This window comes from Calypte anna, chromosome 13 (assembly GCF_003957555.1).
Source record: "Calypte anna isolate BGI_N300 chromosome 13, bCalAnn1_v1.p, whole genome shotgun sequence".
In the NCBI taxonomy this organism is placed as follows: Eukaryota; Metazoa; Chordata; class Aves; order Apodiformes; family Trochilidae; genus Calypte; species Calypte anna.
In genome coordinates, this window is record NC_044259.1 from 15,237,422 (window position 1) to 15,260,119 (window position 22,698).

Below are 22,698 nucleotides of genomic sequence, written 5' to 3' on the forward strand. Positions count from 1 at the left end.
TGCTAAAAAACAACCCCCCCCAAAAAAAAAAATTTAAAAAAACCCCAAAACATGTCTCAAGACCATGAAATAAGGGGGGAAAAAGGTGTTGGAGAAATGGGTGTTGTATCTTTTTCTCCATGCCTCTTTTTCACTCATTAGGTGCTACCAGTTGTACAAGGCTGTGATGGGGAAGGAGCTGGATCTGCCCCTATTTCTGCTGGATCCTGCCTTGGCTGTGCCCCCCCTGGCTCCTCTCCAGGATCTGTGTCATCACCCACACTCCCTGTCACCATCTCTCCACTCCTGGGTGCAAACCTGTGTCTCCTTACGAAGTTTTTGCATTCAAGCAGTAAGATGTGGGACATGTGAAAGCTCCTCATAAAAGAGGATTGCAAAAGCAAGCAGAACAATCATCCTGGGCTCATGGTTGGGAAGTAAGGGGGCAAAGAAAAATGAGGTTTAAAGAGGGATGAGTCAATGCAGAGATGAAGTGCCTGTTTATTGGTAAATAAAAGCTGGCTGCCATTGACTGCTTTGAAGCCCACATACCCCTCGAGGGGCTTGGAAAGGGGTGATGCAAACTGGTGAGTCATGGTTTAGAACAATAGTTTCTTCGTGTGAAATGACTCAAGATAAAAGAAAAGAAAAAAAAAAGAAAGAAAGAAAGAAAAAAAAGCAAAACAGGTTTTCCAAGGAGATGAAGCTTACAAAATGACAAGAAGAAAAGATAAGAGAAAAGAAGAGAAAAGAAAAGAAGAGAAGAGAAGAGAAGAGAAAAGAAAAGAAAAGAAAAGAAAAGAAAAGAAAAGAAAAGAAAAGAAAAGAAAAGAAAAGAAAAGAAAAGAAAAAAGAAAAGAAAAGAGGAATAAAATAATAATTTTAACCCTGTGTTTGTTGAAAGTAGGAATCTAATTCTAAAGGGTAATGCAGTGCTGGGTGCCTGAGAGTGGAGGATTGGACTGGACCCACCTTCAGTTTCCTTTTGGAGTGTGTGTGCAGATAACTAGGGCAAGAAAAACATAATTAATGTGGTTAATATGGGCACTAAATAGGATGTATAACTAAATAGGATGTATAACACCATCTCACATAACACTGGACTACAGGCATTTATCTGCATCCTCCTCCCTGGCCTCTTCACTTTTCCAGTTCAAGGTAAAGGTTGGTCCTGCTGAGTGAGGGCAGCACAGCTCCCAGAAGGGATGTTCTTGGGATGGGAAGTGTCCTCTGCCACGGACCAAACAGCCTCTTCCATGAACCTGGAGCTCTGCCAGGTATGATACTGAACAAATAACTCATCCCCTTCAATGCAGAGAACTCTGTTCCTCCAGAGAGGGTGGAATATATTAGGTTAGATATTAGAAAGAATTTCTTTACGGAGAGGGTGATCAGGCATTGGAATGGGCTGCCCAGGGAAGTAGTGGATTCTCCGTGTCTGGAGATATTTAAAAAGAGACTGGATGTGGCACTGAGTGCCATGGTCTAGCAACCGCAACGGTGATTCAAGGGTTGGACTTGATGATCTCTGAGGTCCCTTCCAACCCAGCCAATTCTATGATTCTATGAATATGCCCCCCTGTAGTATCAGTGGCCCCAGAAATGTCCATTTTAGGTATTCTGCAGAGATTTCTGGCAGAAATCATCACCAAAGCCACCTGAATGCAAATGGGTACAGGTTTTAATCCCATCAGAACAATTAGGGAGGGGGGAGGCCAAGCCTCAGGGCTGTCGATAAAACCGCTGTAATCAGATTAATCCAGCAAGACAAAAAAAAAAACCCCAAACAAAACGTTTCTTTCCTTTCCTGCAGGTATCCACATGCTGGGGGCGAATTTCCCAATGCCCTCCCTCACCCCACCGTGTCCTGCACCTTCTTGACTTTGTCTGAAGGAGAAGAAACCTCGGAATTTGCTGCCACCTCCCCACCACAAATGGATTTTATTCTCACTTCAAGCCCTTTTATTCCCACTTATTCCAGCCCTCGGTGCTCTCGCTGCTTTCCATCCATAGGTGGCAGCAGGCTTTAAAAGCTCTCACCTCTTAGCTCTGATGGGTTTTCAGGAGCTCGGGGGGTGTGCAATCATCTCCAGAACTTGGGTGCTGGAGCTGGGGTGAGCAGGATGGATTCTTTTCAAGGGACAAAAAAAAAAAAATCCCTTACAAGCTGGGCACTGAGTTGCTCTAGGAAGACAAACAGAAAGGAGATTCAGGGGAAAGGAAGGGTAGGAAAGCACCTGATTTGGGCCAACAAATTTGGGCTCTTTTGCAAAGAGCAGAGAATTTGTGTGTGGGGAAAAGTAACCCGGTGAGCAGATGGAAAAAAAACCCAGGTGGATAAAAAAAGTTGTGGTTTTGATGCAGATTTAACCTGCTTTGCTCAACTTTGCTTTTGCATTTTCTGCCTCTCTCTGCCTGGGTTCAGGGACCTCTTGTTCTGCCCCATGGCTGCTATCTGGGTCGGGCTCTGGTGGTGTCACCAAGTGATGGTAGGGACCTGGGGATGGCTGCAGGGGAAGAGCACAGCCAAGGGTGACAAAACCTCAGGTAAGTCGTGCTACTTCTGCAAAAATTAGTGACTGCTTTCACTGAATGAGAGATCCTTCTCATGCCCACCACCCCTGCTCCCAGCAGAACCTCTCCATCCCTGTTCTGGCAGAGCCCTGAGGAGAAGCACAAGCACTTGTTTACATCCATAGCTGGCATTCCAGGCAGGATTACCCTTATTTTGACACCTCTGGGAAGGCAGCAGAGATGAGTGACAGCTCTTCCTGAGGAGCTACAGCTCTGCTCTGCCTGTGCTGACAGTTGCAGATGGCAGGAATATGAGGGCTTAATTATTGTGTAATTAAGTCGAAGTGATCATCTTCTGTCTGTTTAGTGTCTAACATGAAACAAGCTGGTGATCTGGGTTGATTGGAGACCACCAGGATCTGGTTGGAGACCAGAGGGGTGCTGGCACCTTGGAGGATGGGAAAAAGGGGGTCTGGGAGAGGAGACCTGGCTGGGTGGTGGAGGCTGAGCCATAGACTGGGCTCCTGTGGTGTTCTGCCTGGATTTGGGTGGATTTTTTTCCCTTCCCCACTCCAAGAGATTCCCAAGCTTCCATGGCAGGTGTGAGAACAGTGGCTCTTCATGCAGATCCGTATAAATGTATATCCATATAAATCCACAAAAACACAGATTAAGGAGGATAAGGAGGGTTGCTGGGCAGGCATGGACTGTTCTCAGAACTGGGCTTACTGTGGTTCTGCCTGGCCCAAAGTGGGAAGGAAGGAGAACTCTCAGGCTCCATCACCTCCCCTGGTCCCCAGCACCCAGCAGGAGGGCTCCCAGTACCCAGGAATACCAGCAAAAAGCAAAAAGAACTGAAAAAACTACAATTCAAACTACCACTGTACAGCCCAGCTCTTGCTAGCTCCCCAAAATCAGATGTCCTTGGAAGCTGAGTTGAGGGGATGATCCCTGCCCAGGACAAGGACCTGCCAGGGGGTGCAGGGACCCCACCAAGCCTTGATGATGGCTGGTGCCAAGTTGTGACTGTAAAGGACATGAGTCAAGGCTTCTCTCTCTCTCCCTGTGTGGAATTGGATTTTTCAACCTTAAATTGTATGTATTTATTTTCTTTTTGTATGGTATTCAGTGTATTTGTGCCTATAGGATACTCTTTTAAGGCTAAAAACCCCTTTCAAGTGAATGTGGATGCTGGCACCAGTGGGATGCTCAGCTGCAATGGATGACAAGCTTCTAGGTAAGGAGATGCTCTTTAATCCAGCAGCTTCCCTGCTGGTTTGCTTTTTGGTGGCTGTTGGTGCCATCCAGCCTTGCTTTATGGGTTATTTTTCTCCCAGCAAGAGCAGTGTAGAAAACGTTAGCACAGGTGTTGGGCTGTGGTTGTGTTTTAAAGGCATTTCATGTTGTGGTTCCCATCTGCCTTAGGAAGCCAAAGGGAGATATTGCAGGTTATTGGGAGAAATTTACAGTTTAAACATCACACTTTATAGAAACCCCCTTCTGCTCAGGCTGGGGCTGAGTCTGTGTTATTCCCAGGCTCCCTCTGCCTGCTGCTCCCATGCACCGAGTGCCTGCAATCACTCACAGGAGATGTTCAGCCCCTTGTTTGAGAGCCCTCATTTCCCTCTGGTTCACACAATCCACAGCTTTTATTCCCCCAAAAGATCCCAAAGTGCTTTTTGAGCTGCTTGACCTCAAACCCAGGGCTGCAGCAGCTTTTAGGGATCCCGCTGATGGAATGGGATGCTCCTTAGTTGTGCTCACTCTCTACAGCTACTGCTGATTTCTATTTATTTTCTTTTTTTTTTTTTTTTTCCTGCATAAAGCATATGGGTAAGTAACTGCTGAACAGGTGTGATTCCCAGAGCAGCTTCAAACCAGCCCAGTGGCACTGCACTTCCCAAATATTCTTTCCCTGGCTCCTCCATGCTCTCATTTGGCCCAGGCTGCCCAGTGGCAGAGTCACCATCCCTGGAGCATTCTAAAAGCTGTGTAAATGTGGTGCTGAGGGACATGGTTTAGTGGTGGCCTTGACAGTGCTGGGTGAACAATTGGACTTGATGATCTTAAAGGGCTTTTCCAGCCAAGTTTATTCTATTATCTGTGCCAAACCCTTCATTCCTCCGGGTCTCTCCTGCTCCCATCCATCCCAGGGGTGGCTGTACTGGGTAAGTTAGAGTGTGCTGGGGCAAACACTACCTGCAGCGAGCTGAGTGTTGCTTTTTGTGGGGATTTTATATATGTATGGATTTATTTTGCCAGGCCCAGATTAGTTCCCAAACACTGGCTTGCCAGGACAGACCAACGGGGACAGCCCAGTGTCATTTGGAGGAGCAGCTCTGCAATGCTCTCGCCTGCCTGCGGGGCTGGAGTGTCACTTTGCCATCAAATGAGATTTAAGAAGTCATAAAAATAATTACAGCAACATCTTCACGCTGTTCTCACTGGTAGGCAGTGAGCACAGCATGCACAGAGCACAAAAAAACCCCAACAAAACCCCAACCAAACCTGAAAAGCAGCATCTTTGGGAGCGTAGCTGATGGCTGTCGAAAGTGGTGGAGGGGGCAGAAAGAAGGAAGGAGGGAGCTGGGGGCTGCCAGGAAGCTGAATTTGCTCTTTTGGGCTCGTTTTTGTTCAGTTTGGCTCATTTGGGGTTGGCTCCTGTCAGCAGTGTGGGCAGAGAGCTGGGATCCTGTGTCTGCCCCTGGCTGCTCCGTGTGGAGATGACTCACGGGGTTTGTGGGGACAGTGATGCTCTTGGTGTCACCGAGTGGTGCCTTCCTCTCCCTTCCCTCCTTCTTCTCTTCTTTCCCTTCCTCTCTTCCAGGTGAATGTGCTAAAACTGCACCCAGAGGAGATGATGGCCCCTGGGCCCCTAGAGAAGCAAAGCTGGGAAGTTCGGGCCAGCCCTTAGAGGTCAGAGCTGGTTGAGCTTGCAGCAGTGTTTCAGTCCAGGCTTCTCCTTTAGGGTTCCATTGGATGGTGGCACAGGATGAAACCCAAATTCCTCCATGGAGGAGCTGAGCTTGGTTGGCCTTGGCTCCAGGAGCATCCCAAAAGGGGCTGCAGCACCCATGGGAGGAGCAGAGAGCACTGACTGCTCTCAGCCCAATGTCAAGGCCTGTGCAAGACTCCTCTGGGGTTTTGGGTCCCCCTCGCCTTCCCCTCTGAGTTTTGATTTGAATTTCAGGTTGGACTGAGTCAAAATCTCAGAGCAAAATGCAGCCCAAGCTGCTGCCTGGCCCAGGTTTCCTCTGGTATCAGCATCCTCTGGACAGGGGGGACACCCAGCCCTGTGACCCATGTCCCACAGGGTGTCACAACTTTCCTGGGAAAGGCAGAGAGGCACAAATATGAAACAGAATGAAGGAACAAACATTTTTCAGCATCTTGCCTAGATTTTGGTTTTTGTTTTGCTACATCTCTCCCATCCTGCTCCAGATCCTCCCTGCTGCTGCTCACCCTCTTCCTCTCCAAACCAACCCTCCTGCTGAAGTTTACAGTCTTCTAAACTGTTTTTAATGTTTCTCTTAAGGCATTTCAGCCAAAACTTGCCTGCTCTTTGTAGAAGCTGATTAAAAAACAGCATGAAAACTGAGCAGTTCACCATTCCTTACCACCAAACCCAAGGGCAACCTCAGAAGCAGGGCTGCAAACAGGACTTTTCAAGGCAGACTTGGTTGCTGTGTTGTCCCCTGTGCTTAACCAGCTCTTTTTTCCAGCTTTACTGCTGATATGCTGCCAAAACCCAGAGGGGAGGTGGGCAGCAAGGGCCAGACCTATAAACACTCAGAGCCAACTTTTTTTTTTGTTTTTTCCCCATTGAAACTTCTCTATTCATCACATGGGGGGAAAAAAAATCCCTTTTCTTTTCTCTCCTTGTAGAATAACTCCAGATCCTCAGTGGGTATTTGCATGTTGACAATTTTTGTTTTCATCCTATTATTACAGATGCTGCAAAGGCAACCAATAACCCTGAAATGTCACAGCTGCAGATTTGTATCATGCAGATAAGAGAGTGTGGTGAAACGAGGGATTGCTCAGTGCTGGAATATTAGGTAAAAGCCAACCAAATCTGCAAGAACAAAAGGAACACAGTGTGCAGGGTTCACATCCCTGCTCAGTGGGGAAACTTTGAATGGTGTGAGATAGATAAAACGATTTAACTCTCTTTAAAATCCCTGGGAAGTGTGTAGAGCTCAGCCTGACCAGGCTTGGAGAGATCATCCCTCCTAGGGTTAGAGCTGCTCACTGCTCCTTGCTTTGCTCCCAGCAGCATTCATGAGCTTCTCTATGGAGGTTTGTAAGGGACAGCCTGAGCAGATGAATTTTTATGGAAGTTATTGGTCATTGGCAATCCCCAGGGACCTCGTGGTGAGTCAGGTTTGCTCCTTAGCTGGGTTTTCCAGGGGATTCAGGTGTTGTACCAAGCATCCAAGCATCTCGGATGCTTCTATCCTGGTAGAGTTGCTGCCCCTGGGGGTGCTGCTTGGGGGCTTTGAAGTTTTTTCCAAACTTGAGGTTGTCTTTGAGTGATAATTCTGTCCAGTTGTCGCTGGTTGCTGTTTTTTCACTCCCTTCCATCCAGCTTCATCTTTGCTGGTTGGATGGGAGCTGGATGGAAAAACCTCTGCAGGGATTTACCCTCTGGAGCTGCCTTCCAGGCTGTGTGCTGCTCTCTCTGGGTGTCAGGGACTCCTGTGTCCCCCAGGATGACACCCAGCTCAAGCTATCTTGGGAATGCTGCCACCAGGACTGGCATCCTCCCTGCTCTGCTTTTCTCCCCCTGCCATGGTCATTTGGTCTCTTTTGCCAGACGACTTTCAACAAGACAAGAGGGCAGGGTCTTAAGTTGTGCCAGGGGAAGTTTAGGTTAGATATTAGAAAGAATTTCTTTACAGAGAGAGTGATCAGGCATTGGAATGGGCTGCCCAGGGAAGTAGTGGATTCTCCATCCCTGGAGATATTTAAACAGAGCCTGGATGTGGCACTCAGTGCCATGGTCTAGCAACCGCAACGGTGGTTCAAGGGTTGGACTTGATGATCTCTGAGGTCCCTTCCAACCCAGCCAATTCTATGATTCTAAGATTCTATGATTCTATGAAAGCTGGAGCTGTGAAAATTGCTGATTCACCTCTTCCTTTAAAAAAGTACTTTATTGATCCTCTTTGCTCTGAAGCACAGAAATTTCTCCCCCTCCTGCCAGTTCTCCCTGGGCAACATCAGCTTTATTTGTGGTATCCCATACAACAAACACCTATTTTTAGCTGAGATTTCTCGGAAGGGTATTTGGTACTTCATTTTCTGCCAGGAATTCCCTCCCTGGCAGAGGGGTGTGCTTGGAAGAGATGCAGGTCCAGCCCCATATGGATGGCTGGTGTCCCCCTGATGGCAGCAGCATCCGGACCAACCCCAGCACCTCCCTCCTCAGAGTCATTGTCTCAGGAGTTAAGGCTCAGATGTGTTAATTTGGGGGTTTTTTTACCTACCTGTCTCCCAGGAAAAACTCCTTTTCTTTGATCTGACCAGTCCAAGCTCTTTGCAGGGCTGCTATTTACCAAGCCTTAGCAGCAGTATTTTAACCTCTGTGCTTTCTCTATGTTTAACACCAGCACTGTAAAGCACCACTTGCAATATAGGTACAGACAATTATTTTAATCTTTATTGCAGCTGAATGCACAGCAGCTGCTCCTGATCAAACACAGTGGGGCTGGGACTCACTAGAGTGGGTTTGGCTAGGAAACTCCATCCCCCCACTGCACATCCATCCGTGGAGCTCATGGACACCCCTGGAGCTCATGGGCACCCCTGGAGCACATGGACACCCCTGGAGCTCATGGACACCCCTGGAGCACATGGGCACCCCTGGAGCTCATTTCTCAGGGCAGCCCCAGCACAAACATCACCTCCAGCACCCAACTCCTGACTCTGGAAGGGATCTATTCCTCCTGCCTTCTTCTATCTCATCTAAATGCTGACTGATGCTGTGGGCATCACGCCAGCTCTCTGGACCACCAGGAGTTCACAATCATCACTGGGTGCCTCAGGCACTGCAAGCAATAACACAGCCCAGCAATAAAATCCATAGTTTGCAATAAGGTGATGCTTTACCATCCTATTTAAGAGCAAAATGTCAAACCCTGGTAGTTTAAAGGTGGATTTCCTTCTCTCCTCCCCCTCCCACCCCCAATCTGAGATTGATGGTTTTAGCATCACCTTCTCTGTGCACTGGGATTTCCCTGATTAATCACTTTGGTAATAAATTGAATCAAGTCTGTCTATTAAATATCTCATTTTCCTTCAGCAGCTTGGGCACTTGGTCAACTTTATGGTTATAGAAAGTGCCCAGGAAATGCCAAAAAAAGAAGAAAAGAGCTGATGGCCAACGATCAACAACTCCTTATGACCAACTGCCCTCCAGATGAAGTGGCCACGTCCTGAATGGTTCTACACCGGAGGAAGGTGATGGGTTCCTGGTGTCCCTGGTGGGTTCTGCTCCAAATCTGCAAAAGAAGATGTGAATCTCCACTTGGAACCTTGCTCACGTCACTGACACAGAGGTACACAGAAAACACTGCTTTATTGACTGCATTTGCCAACACATTGAGGAATGCAAAGGGTTGGTTGGTGGGTTTGTTGGTTGTTTTTTCTTTTCCATAAGCAATGGGCCATGGTCCCAATGTGTATTTAAAGCATACACTGTATCTAAACAGGATGAAAGTAATGATGACAGAGCTATTCCAAGGCAACACAAATAGCATGCATAATACAGTCTCACACGGAACAAGTTTGATAACATTATATTGCTTTAAGGATTAACTAACATGGAAAATGTACAAAAAGGAGAAATAGGTTTTTGCATTAATGAAAAATACATTTTTTCTCTACAAAGGAATTTCTAATACAAGAAAATAAATATTGCAACATAAGCCAAAAATAATTTAAAATTGCTCTTTTCAATATATTTTCAATATTTCTCTTTTATATTAACAAATGGCACATCACGTTCTTTGAAACAAAGAAAACAGAAGGGTTTCTCCTCCTGTGACATTCATATCGTTTCCTGTAACTGATGTGAAGTGGGTCTGTTTTGCATGTGGAATGGTGCAAACTCGGGGGGGGAAATTTCCTTAAAGAACAACCAAACCTCAAACCTTGCCCAGCAGCAGCATCTTCCCTCAGAGTGAGCTCTGGGGGCAGCAGGCATACAAACCCCCCCTAAAACAGGTGCAAGTGAAAAAACCCCAAAAGATATTAAAATAAAAAAAATAAATTAAGAACTGGGTGGGTGGGGAGTTGTCCTCAGGAGCTGGGGGTGCTGGTGGGGCTCTGCTCCATGATCAGGCCATGATGCTACCTGCATCCTCATCTACCTACACCGGCTGCTGCTTCTCCAAGGAGACAGGGGCTCTTACAGTGCAAACGTTGATTCCTGCAGTTATACATCTTAAAAGACAACATTTCTCTACTAAAATAAACCCCTTTTCTTTCTATTAATTTCAAAATACATTTACAGTAACATCAAAAATATCTGCCTTGTGCATTTTCTTTTTTTCTCTCCCTAACACCAGGCTCCCTGGCTCTGAGGATGCTCTGGGCAAGGGATGCTCCAGTCCCTCCAGCCCTTGCTCAGCCCCCATGCCTCATGAGAGCCCCTTTTCTCTTCTCCCTGTTATTCTCCCCAGCTTGGCTGCCCCACCAGCCCCCTTGAGCCTTCCCCACCCTCTCCTGATGACAAAACTTGGTAGTTTTGGGAGTGTTTCAGACTTTACTGCCGTGTGCTGGCAGCTCCGGGTTGGCTGTTCTTTAAAGTCTTCCCCCTTTTTGCTTTCCTGTACTGAGAAGACAAGTAGTGCAGAAGCTGATGAATGGAGCTGTGTACAGTGAAATTTGTGGATTGCTTTTTTTTTTTTGTTTTTTTTTAACCATAATTGAGTGAAGCACACGGAAGCAAGATTCATTAAAAGGCAGCATATTGATTATTGTTATGACTCTTATACTAGGATACTGTAGCTAAAGCTAGCAAGCCTGATAAGATAAACTAAGTCCTATTTACTGTATTTAACATTATCTGAACATTCTGAGTCTTAATGAGCTGATTTTTTCATTTTCAACCTCAAAGGATTATGCTAATTCATAACAAAGGTGGTTCTCGTTTTGTCGATTTTCTGTTGGTTTGTTTTTTTTTTTTCTTTTTTCCCTGCTAATAACTTGCGTCCTTTTTTTTTTTTCCTTTTTTCTTTTTTTTTTCCATGGGAAACAATTCCTCCCCAGGCACGGTCTGTCTTGGCCGAGTTGGTGTTGGGCTCAGCCAGGGATGGGTGCAGGCGCCGAGCATCCCACCCAAAGCCCCTGCCGCTCACCGCACCTGGGCTGAGCTGGGCTGTCACCGCTTAGCTTTGCTGCAATTTTACCAAGAATAAGGACTTTGGAAGGCTGATAAAAACATGATCTACTCTAAAACATCAATCGGAAGGAGTCTCAAGAGTTTCAAAGGAAAGCTCACAGTGAAATGAGCAAAAAGCATCGGAAACCAAAAGGGCAGGATGCAGTCTCGGAGCAGCAGCATCCCTCGGAGCAAGCTTGGAACCTAACGCCGCAGCAGTGTGGTATGAGTGTGTCTTGAGTCCTTTGTTGCTAAAGAACTTCCAATTTTTAGACTTTTCTTTTTCAGAATGAGAAGTTTCCGGTTTCTGGCTGTGCTGCTTGACTGTCAAAATTATTCTTTGGCATCCACACAATTATTTGACTGACTGGTTTGACAATTGCAAGGTTGTTTTTTGTTTTGTTTTGTTGTTTAGTGATGGGTTTAACCAGTTGAAGAAGTGTCCCAGGTTTGGTTTTTCTGTTTGATGGTTTTGTGGTTTGGTTTTTTTTTTGTTTTTTGTTTTTTTTTTTTTAAAGTTTTTTTTTTTTAAAACATTTTTTATTTTTAAAAAACAACAACAACAAAAGTTTCAGTGAATTCCTTTTTTTTGTTTGTTTGTTTGTTTGTTCCCTGAGCTCACACTGGGGTCACTCCAATAAAACACGTAGCACGACTTAACTGTGACCTTTGAAGCCAAAACCGAAGTAATGGTGCAATTAAGTGCAAACATGGAAATTCGCCTGACTTGTAGGTAACATGGGCTTTTTCAAACAACATTTAAGGCTTATTGGGGACATTTTATGCATTAAATTATTGTAATAATGTCAGCTTCTGTGAATCACCCTCCCACAATGACTCAACGTCTTGTAACCAGGACTTAAGGAGTAATAATAATTAATAATCATTAAAAAAAAAAAAAAGGATGGGGAGGAATAAATTCACCATTTTCATTGTAGCGTTTAGAAGGAAAAAAAAATGGTGAAGGCAAGCATTTCCATTTCCCCTCGGGGCCAAGTGTTTCATTGTGCAAAGGGGATTTCAACTGGGACCCAGGGTGGGACCATGCCAGCCAGTGGAGAGAAGCACGGGCAGAAAAACTTCACTCAACCTCCTGGGTTAAACCAACCCCCAAACCCCAATGTTGGTTTTTGAAGGATGCTTCTCTCCTCCCCATCCTGCCCCATGTTTCCATTTCCCAGCTTGGGAACAGCCGATCAATTCACCTGAGTAAATCACTTCGATTTTTCTAATTACCTCAATGCAGGAGGAGGAAGGATGGGGAGGAATTCTGCATCCTGGCTCCTGGACGGACCCCAACCAGATAGAAAGGTAAGGAGAAAAAAAATCATGACCAAGGGGTTTGTTGTTTCTTTTTTTTTTTTTTTTTTTCCTAAAAATAGAAACATAGCGTCGCTCTCCTCCACCCCACGTGCTTTCCTCCACCAAGCTTTTTGTGCTTTAGTCATTATTTAGTTAATTTGCCTCCTCATACATGTGCAGCTGGCTGCTCCCCTACCCCCGCGCTCACTCCCTGCTCCAGGGGCAACCATCCCAGGGCAGAAATCTGCCCCTCGTTTAAATAATGCCCATTAATTAAACTCTCATCCCTGCAGAAAGCACAGGTACCACCACCCTCCAACCTCTTGGCACCCTCAGTGTTGTTCCCACTGGGTGCCAGCTCAGGTTCCCGGGGGCTGGTGGGGAGCTGAGGAGGGACCACTGCTCTCAGGGTCATCGACGTCGGTGAAGCTGAAGCTGTATCTCAGGCGTGTAAGGAAAAAAAAAAAAAAAAAGACAACAGTGCCAAATTTCCAACTATATACACATATTAAAAATCCCCCCCTGCTATGATACCAGGCAGAAATTTGGGCATGGCAGTTGGAACTGGGTGGGAGGCCTCGTCTGAACCCAGGGGGAGGAGGAGTTAGGACGCCAAGATGCTCATCCTGACGATGTCCTCGCCGGTGGCCGCCTCCAGCTGACCCCGCTGGGCCCTGCGGGACTCCCCGTCCGAGTCGCTCATCTCTGCATCGGAGAAGTACCCGTCCGTCTCGGCCTCGAAACGCCTCAAGGGAGCTCCATTGGCCCCCTCAGCCTTGGAGGGCTGCGACCTCCGGGTCCCTCGGCTCTCCTTTGGTAATTTGAACCGCACGGCGGTTTTGGGGCTACCGAGGGAGTCAGGCACTTGGGCCGCAGGGCTGGGCTCTGTCTGGGCACAACGTGGAGTCTCCCCCTCCTCCTCCTCTTCCTCCTCCTCCTGGCTGAGGGAGCCCCGGGCCCCGGCAGGGGGGTGAGGCTCCCCAGCTTTGGGGACAGAGCCCTTCTTGGCCGCCTTTTTGGGCTCACTCGTCCCTTTGCGGTCGGCGGGGAGCTTGGCTGCCCCTTTCTCCAACTTGCTGGGCCTGGAATCAGGAGCGAAGGGTTTGGCGGTGGCCGAGTCATCTGAGAAGTCGCTGGCGTTGTTAGTCCACGGCTCCGAGCTCTCCGGGTGGTTCCCGGGGCTGCTCCTGGGCAGCTTTTTTCTTGTGTTCGTTCTGGTTTTGTTTTTCGTTTTCTTTGAGGCCTCGCTCTGCTTGAACGGGGACCTGAGGGAATGGTCCATCATGAAGCTCAGCAAGGTCTCCTCGTCCTGGAGGAGCTCCTCGGAGAGGCCGGGGGTGCTGTCCTCGTGGTGGGCGTTGTTGAGGGACCACTCGCTCATGGCCATGTTCTCAGCTGTGATCTGGACCGACTGTGCCAACCAGCTGTTGAAGAAGGTCCCATCGATGGGGAAGGAAGTTGATAAGCCTGGGGAAAAAAAAAAAAAAAAGAGAAAACACAAAAATGGAAGATTGCCTCAGGAGCCAGAAATAGCCATGCTGCCCCTTGACACTGCCACCAACCACCAAAACTGGTGAAATGCTCAAAAGGTCAACCATAACAAACCACATCAGGGCACAGAGGAGGGTCTACTGCAGCACTAATGCTGAATTTGGGATCCACTGAGGTCAAAACAACCCACGTGGCCCCCTACACCCCACGACCCCCCCCCCAAATCTAAATGGAGCATCCTTCTGCAGTGAAGATGCCAGGCCCCAACCCACCCCTGTGTGGATGGAAAACACATCCCCATGCGATGGCAGCAGGACCACCAGCTCAGGTGAGCCTAAAAATTCACCATCTGCACCCAGAGGTGAGATCCCCGCAACAGAAACCCACAGGTTCAACATCAGAACTGGTTTTATGGATGAAGGAAAAGTCGTGTTTGTTTTTTGATTTCAGGTAAAGGCTTTCCTCTTAAAGCACTCACTCTAGCAAGACAAAAGGGACAAAAGTGGCAGAGGTAAGGTGACTCACATTGACACCATTGTCTGGTCTCAACTGAGGCTTTGCATCACCCTCTGCTCACAGAGGGGATGTGACCCCCACATCTCCACACTGCATGAATGACCAACCACCACAGGGGGACAGAAAAATCACCCAGTGCAAGGCCCAGGGTGGCACTGGGGACATAAGTCAGGTTGAGTGCCCCCTTGGAGGTGACTGTCAAGGTGTCAATCCCACACTTCCTAACAGGTCACCACAATCCTACTGGAGAAGACACTGGCAGCAGCCCAATGCAGGGGGAGATGGAGCAGGAATGAGGCACTGTGGGGTACCCAGGAGCAGCCCAAGGTCTTGCTGAGAAGGGCACTGCCAAGCTTGCTGTCCCTTCTCCAGATCCTGCAGCCCCAAGAGATGCTTGGAGCCCTAAACAAAATCCAGGAGGTAACAAGACTCAGGGGAAGCTTTGGGTTGGCCACCCGGTTTCTCTGGCCTGTGGAAGTTCGTATTTTCGCAGATCCTCCATCATTTGATGGAATTTGCCCCAGAAAAACCAAAGTCTCTTCAGCAAAGAACAGGGTAAGAGCAAAGGCCCCATTTCCAAATGGGCTCCCGCTCAAAACCCAACAGAAAGCAGCAGCACTGGGGCAAGCAATGGGCAAGCAGAGCAAGTCAGGGTGGCCTAGACCCTCAAACCTTATGATTTTCAAGGATCTTGTTAAAAAAAGCCCTTTTTGTTCTGATTTTTCACTTCCCCCTCCAGCCCTGTCTGCTGCCAAGTTGGTTGTAGATGGTGGAGAAGAGCTGGAGGTAGGTGAAGCACCCACAGGACCAGCCAGCATCTCCCCACCTCCTGAGCAAATTCAAGAGACTGCCCATGCTTTGTGCCTTCCTCCTGGACCAGCCACACAGTCCTGGAGGGTAAATGCCATAAAAACACAGACCCCATGAGCTGTGTCCACCATGGGTGCATACAGTGAAGATCTGGGGCATGAGCCCTGACTGTTAGGTGGGTAAGTCTGATTTTATCACCAAAAAGCAAAATCCCAGCATGCGGCAGGTTTTGTAACACCTTCTCCCAATCCAGGTAGAGGCCCTGGGGCTGAAGGGGGGGATTTTAGAATCACAGAATAATTTGGGTTGGAAGGGACCTCTAAAGGTCATCTAGTCCAAGCCCCCTGCAGTAAACAGGGATGATGTCCCCAATGAAGTCTCCCCTGTAGGACCAGGGTAATGGGTGATTCAGGCTGACACCTGCAAGAGAGAGATGGAAGAGGCTTCCAGAGCCTGGGGATGTGTGGGAGGGATCAGGATCTGGGACTCTTAACCCTGCTTCCCGAAACAGGGAGCTGCCAGCAGCACAGGTCAACTCTGCTCCCATAAAATCAGACTTACCCAGTTGTCCCAATACAGTTTCGTTGACTGATTTCCTTTTCTCTTTCTTCTCTGGACTATTTTTTCTACCATCTCTTCCTTTCCTTCTCGGGTCACTTTTCTTACCCTTTGTCTTCTTCCCAGTTTGTTCTGGCATTTTTTAGAAAAAAAGGAAAACTCCATGTGAGACGAGGCATCAGGGACACTGTGGTGAGCAAGTTCTCCTGGGCACACCCTTGTGGAGGAGACCTGAACCAGACCTGCAAACAACTCTGAGCCAAAGGGAGAACAGCAGCCACGTTTTGGCCAGCTGTAGCCTGAAGTTTCTATAAAAAAAGATCTGAACCCATTGGTTATATAAAGAAGAGGTCTGGGCCATGGCCATGAATTTAACACAGCTGCAGGAGAAGTCCCACTGAGGGCAGAGGACTTGCTGGAGACCCTGTAGCCACCAACGTGAACTCCTGGAACCTGCAGCATATTCCAAACCCTGCTCAGACACCTTCCAGGAGGCACAGGGACCTCCAAACCAGTGGCCTGTCACCCATCATCCAACAAGAGCATCAGCTTGAGGGATTCAGCTGCAAAGCCAGTTTGACAGCAACAGTCCTGTCAGTGTTTGAAAGCAGACCTCGATTTGATTTGACCTTTTGGTGACAGAATCTACTCACACTCCCACTGTGCAGGGATAAAAAAGAACCCAAAAGCTATAAAACTTAAGCAGTGTATTGAACAGAAGTAAATGGAGTAGGAAAGATGACCAGCAGTGCCTATGGAAAGCCAGGGATATAACTCTCAGCTATCTAGACATTCAGGTAAAAATCAATATTTCCTAAATGACTTTGAACTTCTAGTGGATTTATTCCTCTTGGGTAAACAGGACAAATACCCTGTAAAAAAAGTATGACTTGTATTGCCAAGCAAAACAGCTTTTACTTACTCCATTAGGTCCCACTCCACAGAGGTCCACACTAAAACTATCAGTTTTCAGAGGGGGGAAGGACACTGACCTTAAATCAACACAAGGGTGGCTGATGGAAGAGGAGGTGAGACACGTAAGTTGTCAGTCTGAACCTACCAGAGCTGTGCAGCTCTTGGTGCAAGGATTTCAAGAAACAACTGAGTTTTATGGTGTCATTCAGCTGCAGAACTACAAAGAACCTGAGCTGAGAGACTGTGGAGTGGATGGGTCAGAGGAAACAACCTCAGCTCTCCCAGCAGTGAAAATGTCCTGGGTGAGGAGGGGAGGGAATTCACATCCCACCTGCCCAAGTCTGGATTAACAGAGGATTTACAGTCCTGGGGTTGCCAAGGCAGGAACCCTCCTCCTGACCAAAGGACAGGCTGAGAGAAAGACAAGCAAAAGCAGAAGTGGAATTTGCTCCCTTCCTGCCAGATAACCCCAGGAAGGCAGACGCATTTTTCATTTCACTTACAAAATAAAACTCCAACTTTGTTTAGACAGCACAATGGGGCTAAAGAGAAACCCGAGCAGGACTTTTTAAAGAGGAACCTGTCAAAATAAGTAGCTGTGTTTCAAAGCCAGGCAGTGTTTCCTTTCCATTCCGTGCAAGAAAACACAGAGGGGAGAGAGGTGGCTTCATTTTACACAGGCAGCTCTCACTAACTTTATTAAAAATCATTTGTCAGCAGGAAAAATAAACATCTCCTGTTTTGAGTTCTATGTGGGAGCCATTCCAAAAAAAACTTAGTGCCAAAACCATCTTTGGAATAACCTCAACAGATTTTGGTCAATGACTGCTGTTGACAGCAGTTAAAAACTGGCCTCATCCAGGCAAAATAATGGAGACTTCTTCCTTTCTCCAAGAGACTCCAGAAGCAGCCCAGTCAGAAGCTGTGGGATGCTCCAGGAACCACCCCCCTGCTTTCAAACACTCCATACTGATAGAAAACACAGCACTGAGTGATCCATAGCTTTAGTCCTACCATGTGCCAAGTATCCCAGCATGGGGACTCCTCTGGACCCTGGGAGAGACCCTTGGCACCAATGCCAAAAGACAGTCAGGTCCCTAATGTCCCCCTGGCATGAGAGGACCAAACCACCTGGACATCCCAGGAGCAAATACCTGCAGTTGAGTGCTTTTTCTGGCAGGAGGGACCAGCAGGAGCAAAGTCCTAGAGGCAGCAGCCCCTGCTCAGGCTCAGCCACAGAGCCCATCACTGGAGAGATGAGCAGCTTGGCTTCGAGTGGAAAAATGACCAGTGAACACCAACCATTTGGGGCAGGAGAGAAGAACATGTGCATCAAGAGGTGTGAAGCCACCTGAGCCACCCTCTCGTGGTGGGTTTGTCTCTGTTCACTCATCTTTAGGCAGAAAAACCACCAGGGACAGGGGAGCTGAGCTTTCTCCTGAGCACACAGGGGACATTTTCAGCAAGGGCAACTGCAAAAGCGAGCAGCAGAGCCCTGACACATCTCACCACCAAGCATTTGCATCCCACCAGAGAGGATCCTGGCTCTCTCCAGGAGGAGCTGCCAGCTCCCACCTATTGCTGCAGTAGAGAGAAGCTTGGACTCTCCAAGGCATTTTGGGGAACATGGGTCCTCAGGGTCACTTTCAGCCATCTAACACCCTGTTTGCAAGGGAGTTAACAAACTCCAGCAGCCTTCCTGGTGAACCACCCTGTGCCTGTCTCCTTCTGAGAGCACATCAGGTTTGGCCAGCCAACCTGAAGAACATCACAACATCCACTGTGATCCCAAGTCCCAGCACTCCTTGGATAATTCCTGCCCCATTCCCACAAAGCACGCCAGCAACAGCCCACAGCCCCTGCCATCAGAATCCCAGTTTGCTGCTCTTGCCTTTTATCCACCTGTTATTCCCAAGCCAAGCCTCCAGCCTTGCCCTCCCACTGTGTCACCGAGCTGTGTCACAGGGTCCAAGATTTACAGGCCACGCTGCCAGCTGCCTCTACCCACTACCACTGGGCAGGCTCCAAGTCACAAACATCTCAACATCCCCATTTCTCAGCCTCCAAAACTTCAGTCAAAGGAAACTTTTGTCAAGGAAAGCTCAGCCCAGACAGTTCCTGAAGAAACCCCAACCATGTGACGGGTTCAAACGCAACTCCAAAGCCACAAAACACAACAACCGTCGGAAGAGCCTGCCAAAACACCAGATGCTGCTGCTGGAAAAACTCCTCTGCAGCCACAGGGTTTGGTCTGAGCTGCCACCAAAGGGAAAGGAGGAGGGAGCAGGCACCGTGGGCTCCGGCGCTGCTTGTGCAAAAGGGGAAAAAAAAAACAAAAAAAAAAAGGAGAGAAGGAAAGCAGCTTTATTGCAGTTCCTTGATAAAAGCTGCCAGCAGCTTTGCATGCAGCAGTGTGATGTTCTCTACTAACAGAACTGCAGCTGAGCTGAGCTAAAGGAGCTGCTCTCCAGGAGCAACACACATCCCACCAGCAGCTTAACTTTTGATTCTTGACAGAGCCAGAGGCATCTGCAAAGAGTCCAAAGCATCAGCCACTGCCCCATGCCAAGGAAACAGCTGCCATGGATCAACCCAGTGTCAGCAGCCCCACATCCAGGGTTTGCCAACTCCTCCCAAACAGCTCCAATCTCCAGGAAAGTCACCCAAATGCTGCCTGAGGATTACCACCTAACCAAACGTTTGGTCTTTCTGATCAGGGAGTGAAGGATGGAGAGGGATCTGTGGAAACAAGGAGCTCCAACACTCAGGTCACGTCAGTGTGTGTTTCTGAACAAAACTGGAGGTGTGCAAAGAGCCAATGTAGGAACCTTGCTTAAATAAACACTGCAGGGGAGAGTGGTCCCTGGGGAGGGGGAGGTCTGAGGCTTGGGCATGAGTCTTTGGCTTCAGAGGATGGCAGGGACAGTGTCTGTGAGAACAAGCTCTGGCAAGAGGTACTGACCTGGGTAAAGATCTTTCTCAATGAGCTTCATTTGGAGATGGAAGATCTGCTCCTGGAGTTTACAAATGGTGTGTTTCATTTTCTCCCGTCTCGTCACCATGTAACAGAGATTTCTAACCTACAGAGACACAAAATACACAAGACTGGTTTAGGCAGGGTAGCCCCCCTGCCCAAAATCTGGCCAGCATCCTTGCTTCACATCTACCTGCAAATCACTGCTGCCTTTTGTCCCAGCACAAGGAATTTTATTAATTGAGGGGAAAGCCCAAAGCACCAGCAGCAAAGCACAGGATGTAAATTGCTCTGCTCCACTGGTACTCACCTTCCTGGTGCTGTAGAAGAGAAAAACTGGCTGTAAGGAGGAGATGGCACTGGCAGGAAGGTGCCCAGGTGCCCCCCAAACCCCAGCAGTCCCCAATATCCCCACCTATAAACCTGACAGCTCCGATTCCTCTCCCTCCTCACCCTCAACCCATTCCTGCTGGGCTGTTTCCAGACTTTGGGGACTGTTCCTACAGGGTCAGGAGCCTCTGTGCCTCTTGCAGGGACAGAGCAACCCAGGCCCTCACCCTTAGTTAACATCTGCCACCAGGCTGCAAAGGCAGCAGGACAACCATGACCCCTAATGGCATCAGTTTTACCTAAGGACAACTGGGAAACCCTTAGGAATACAGGAGAAGAAGCTGCAGAGTTTGATTTGTAGTTGTTGTTGAATCCCTAAATACATACCAGAAAGCTATACACTATTTTACTACTTTTTCCTTTTTTTTTTTTTTTTCCTGGATTGGCGACAACATCAAACTAAAATTTCTTTCTGAGACAAAAAAAACCCCAAACTGCCTGTGGCAACATGCATTTTGAAATATTTGGTGGTATCTCTTCTCTATGATGTGATATTCCTGGAAGAAAACACTTCTTGGTGCTCTGCTTTGAGCCTGCTGGTATTTACACACACTTACACAGCTAAACAGCCAGTGCTGCTTCCCCAAGCCAAGCTCAGCTGTTGAAAAGCCTGGAAAACTAGAGCTTTGTGTTCAAGCTGATTTAAACAACCAGTTCTTGGGAAAAAAACCTTAAAAAATTGAAGTTAAAAAGGGCCAAAAAGAAAAGGAAAAAGCCATCACCCTGCCTGTCCTTGCACCATCTGCTTCTCCCTCCCCAGTGCTGGTCCAGATAGCATTATCAGCCCCGAAATCACAACCATTTCTGCCAGATTAATTGCTGAAAACACTAAAATCAAATATGATTCCCCTGAGGACAACCTCTGAAAGCCACCCCTTCAGGCTGCTCTGCTCTGATGCAAAGCCTCACTATTTGCAAGTGAAATGTGGCAGCTGAGAGTGGTGATGATAGGCAGGATAACTGGGATGCACTGGAAGCACTGGGATGGAAACTCCTATCACCCATCTGAGCACTGGACTTCGATCCAGCCAATATTTATTGTTCCTTCTCTCAGAAAAAGAGCAAACAACCAGCTCTTCTAGGGCCAGGCAGTGAGACCTGGCAGGGAGCTGCTAAGCAGAGGCTGAAGGGTGATGGGGAATTACACCAGGAAGCCTGGAGCAACTCTGGAGAATGAGAAATCTGATAAAACCCTCAGTTTTGATAAAAAAAAAAAAAAAATCAAAGAGAAGCTGCTGTGTCTTTGAATTAGGCAGCTCCTGGAGCAAAGTGTTGAACCCAGGGATGCACTGGGGTTCCTTGCAGCTGGGAAAGTCAAACTGGGAGCACGTGGAGGCAGAGGGAGGTGGAGCAGCCTGCTAAACTTACAACAGAGAGAAGCAGATGAGGGGGAAAAAGTGAGTGGAACTTCTTGTCTTCATATCCAGCAGCTGCAGCCTGTTGCCTACAGCCTACTGCTGAAGATCCATTAGGGATCTAACTGGAATGAGAACCTGACACAGTGAAGGCAGGAGGAGAGGAAGGATAGACTGGGCAATACACAGGGATGAAGGCAAACACAGCCACAGAAAAGAGACAAGTAACTTGTAATCCAATTGGTTTTAAACAGGACAAGGCTCTCAGACTCCAAGACTGCTGTTTTCCTGCTTTTCTCCTTCCTTGCCTACTCCTTGAGCCTTTCCAGAGGTTTTGCACCTTGTAGGGGGCACAAATAGGGCCTACCAGGCAAGCTCCACCCCAAAACCTGCCCAAAACCCTGCCACTAACTTATTTCATATGTGTTTTGGCAGTGTGACACATGCATGCTGAGCACCATTATTCTGAAGAACACTCCAGATGAAGGGACACAACACAGGGGAGTCGACCTGAGCCAAGAGGGAACATTCCATATGTGCCAGCACACATTAAAGCAGCCCTGATGGAGCATTTGGACACACCACTGGAGGAACAGCTCTACTCACCCTCTCCAGGTCTTGCCTGAGGTGCATGAAGAGCTTTAAGCGTCGGTAGAGAACGTCCTGTTCTTGCTGGGCTAAGTTGTCCACTTCATCTGTTTTTGGTGTTAGCAGTGGTTTGTTGGAATTTGCTTTCCTCTTCAGCTTCCAGTACTGGTAGACAAAATCCACCAGGGATTCACTTAAGTCAAGGTTCTCAGCCACCTCTGAAGGCTTCACAAGTTCATAGAAGTCCTCCTCCAGCTGCTGGAGCTTCTGCTTCCGCAGCGTGACCTTCTCCAAGTCCAGCTGGGCCTGGTCAGGCTCTGTCCGTGCCTCCTCGGGCAACTTGGTGGCACCAGTGCTGTGCTCAAGGCAGAAGGACTTGAACTTCACCTCGTCGTTGTCTGCCAGAATCGTCCTCATGTCGAGGTTGTGGTCGAAGGCGCAGGTGACGTGGAACGCGGTGACACAGGCGGGCATGGAGCACTGAGGGGAGAAGGACAGGGCTTAGGGACAGGGCAAAGAACTTAACAACACAACAGGGCCATATGTGCTGTCTACAAACCCAGTGACACCCATCTGAGTGACCACACCCACTGTGAAGTGATGGGTGCTCCACACCTTAGTGAGGAACATCCATACTGCCCATGTTTTACACACCATAAAGCCAGCAGAAGACACCCAGGGATCACTAGATATCAGCAGGTACCTTCCCACCTTACCTGCTTTAATCCTTCTCAGGAGTGGACCCTTCTCATCTTTTACCTACCACAAACAGAAGCTTCTTATGGTTCTTTCAACAAGACCTGTCAGCAGTCAAAGACAACAGCATGGCTAAAAGGATGCTCAAAGGCTGCTAAAGGCTTTCTCCTGATGGAGAAATTCTCACCTGTCTTTCACCTTTCAACTACTCCACTCTGTTGCCA

At 48.1% G+C, this 22,698-nt stretch overlaps 1 protein-coding gene and 1 long non-coding RNA gene across 7 annotated transcripts in view; one reads left to right on the top strand and one right to left on the bottom strand.

Moving 5' to 3' along the window:
- Positions 1-1,849: 1,849 nt before the first annotated feature.
- Positions 1,850-8,954, top strand: LOC115599076. Of its 2 annotated transcripts, none has more exons than XR_003988130.1 (3): positions 1,850-2,093; positions 2,405-2,526; positions 8,801-8,954. It is a non-coding gene; the product is annotated as an uncharacterized LOC115599076 (long non-coding RNA). The 2 variants fall into 2 exon arrangements; XR_003988131.1 differs by lacking the exon at positions 8,801-8,954 and adding an exon at positions 3,640-3,719.
- Positions 8,955-9,477: 523 nt separating this feature from the next.
- The window catches only part of JADE2 (jade family PHD finger 2), a 65,120-nt gene continuing 51,899 nt past the window's right edge, over positions 9,478-22,698 (bottom strand). For 2 of the 5 annotated variants that reach the window (XM_030459324.1, XM_030459328.1), the window contains exons 9-12: positions 21,797-22,258; positions 19,434-19,551; positions 15,560-15,688; positions 9,478-13,648 (exon numbers count right to left, since the gene is read on the bottom strand). In XM_030459324.1, the coding sequence (XP_030315184.1) occupies positions 12,786-13,648; positions 15,560-15,688; positions 19,434-19,551; positions 21,797-22,258 (1,572 nt within the window). In that variant the 3' untranslated portion in view covers positions 9,478-12,785. The remainder of the gene's footprint in view (positions 13,649-15,559; positions 15,689-19,433; positions 19,552-21,796; positions 22,259-22,698) is intronic. The other 3 variants (XM_030459326.1, XM_030459325.1, XM_030459327.1) reach the window with 2 other exon arrangements.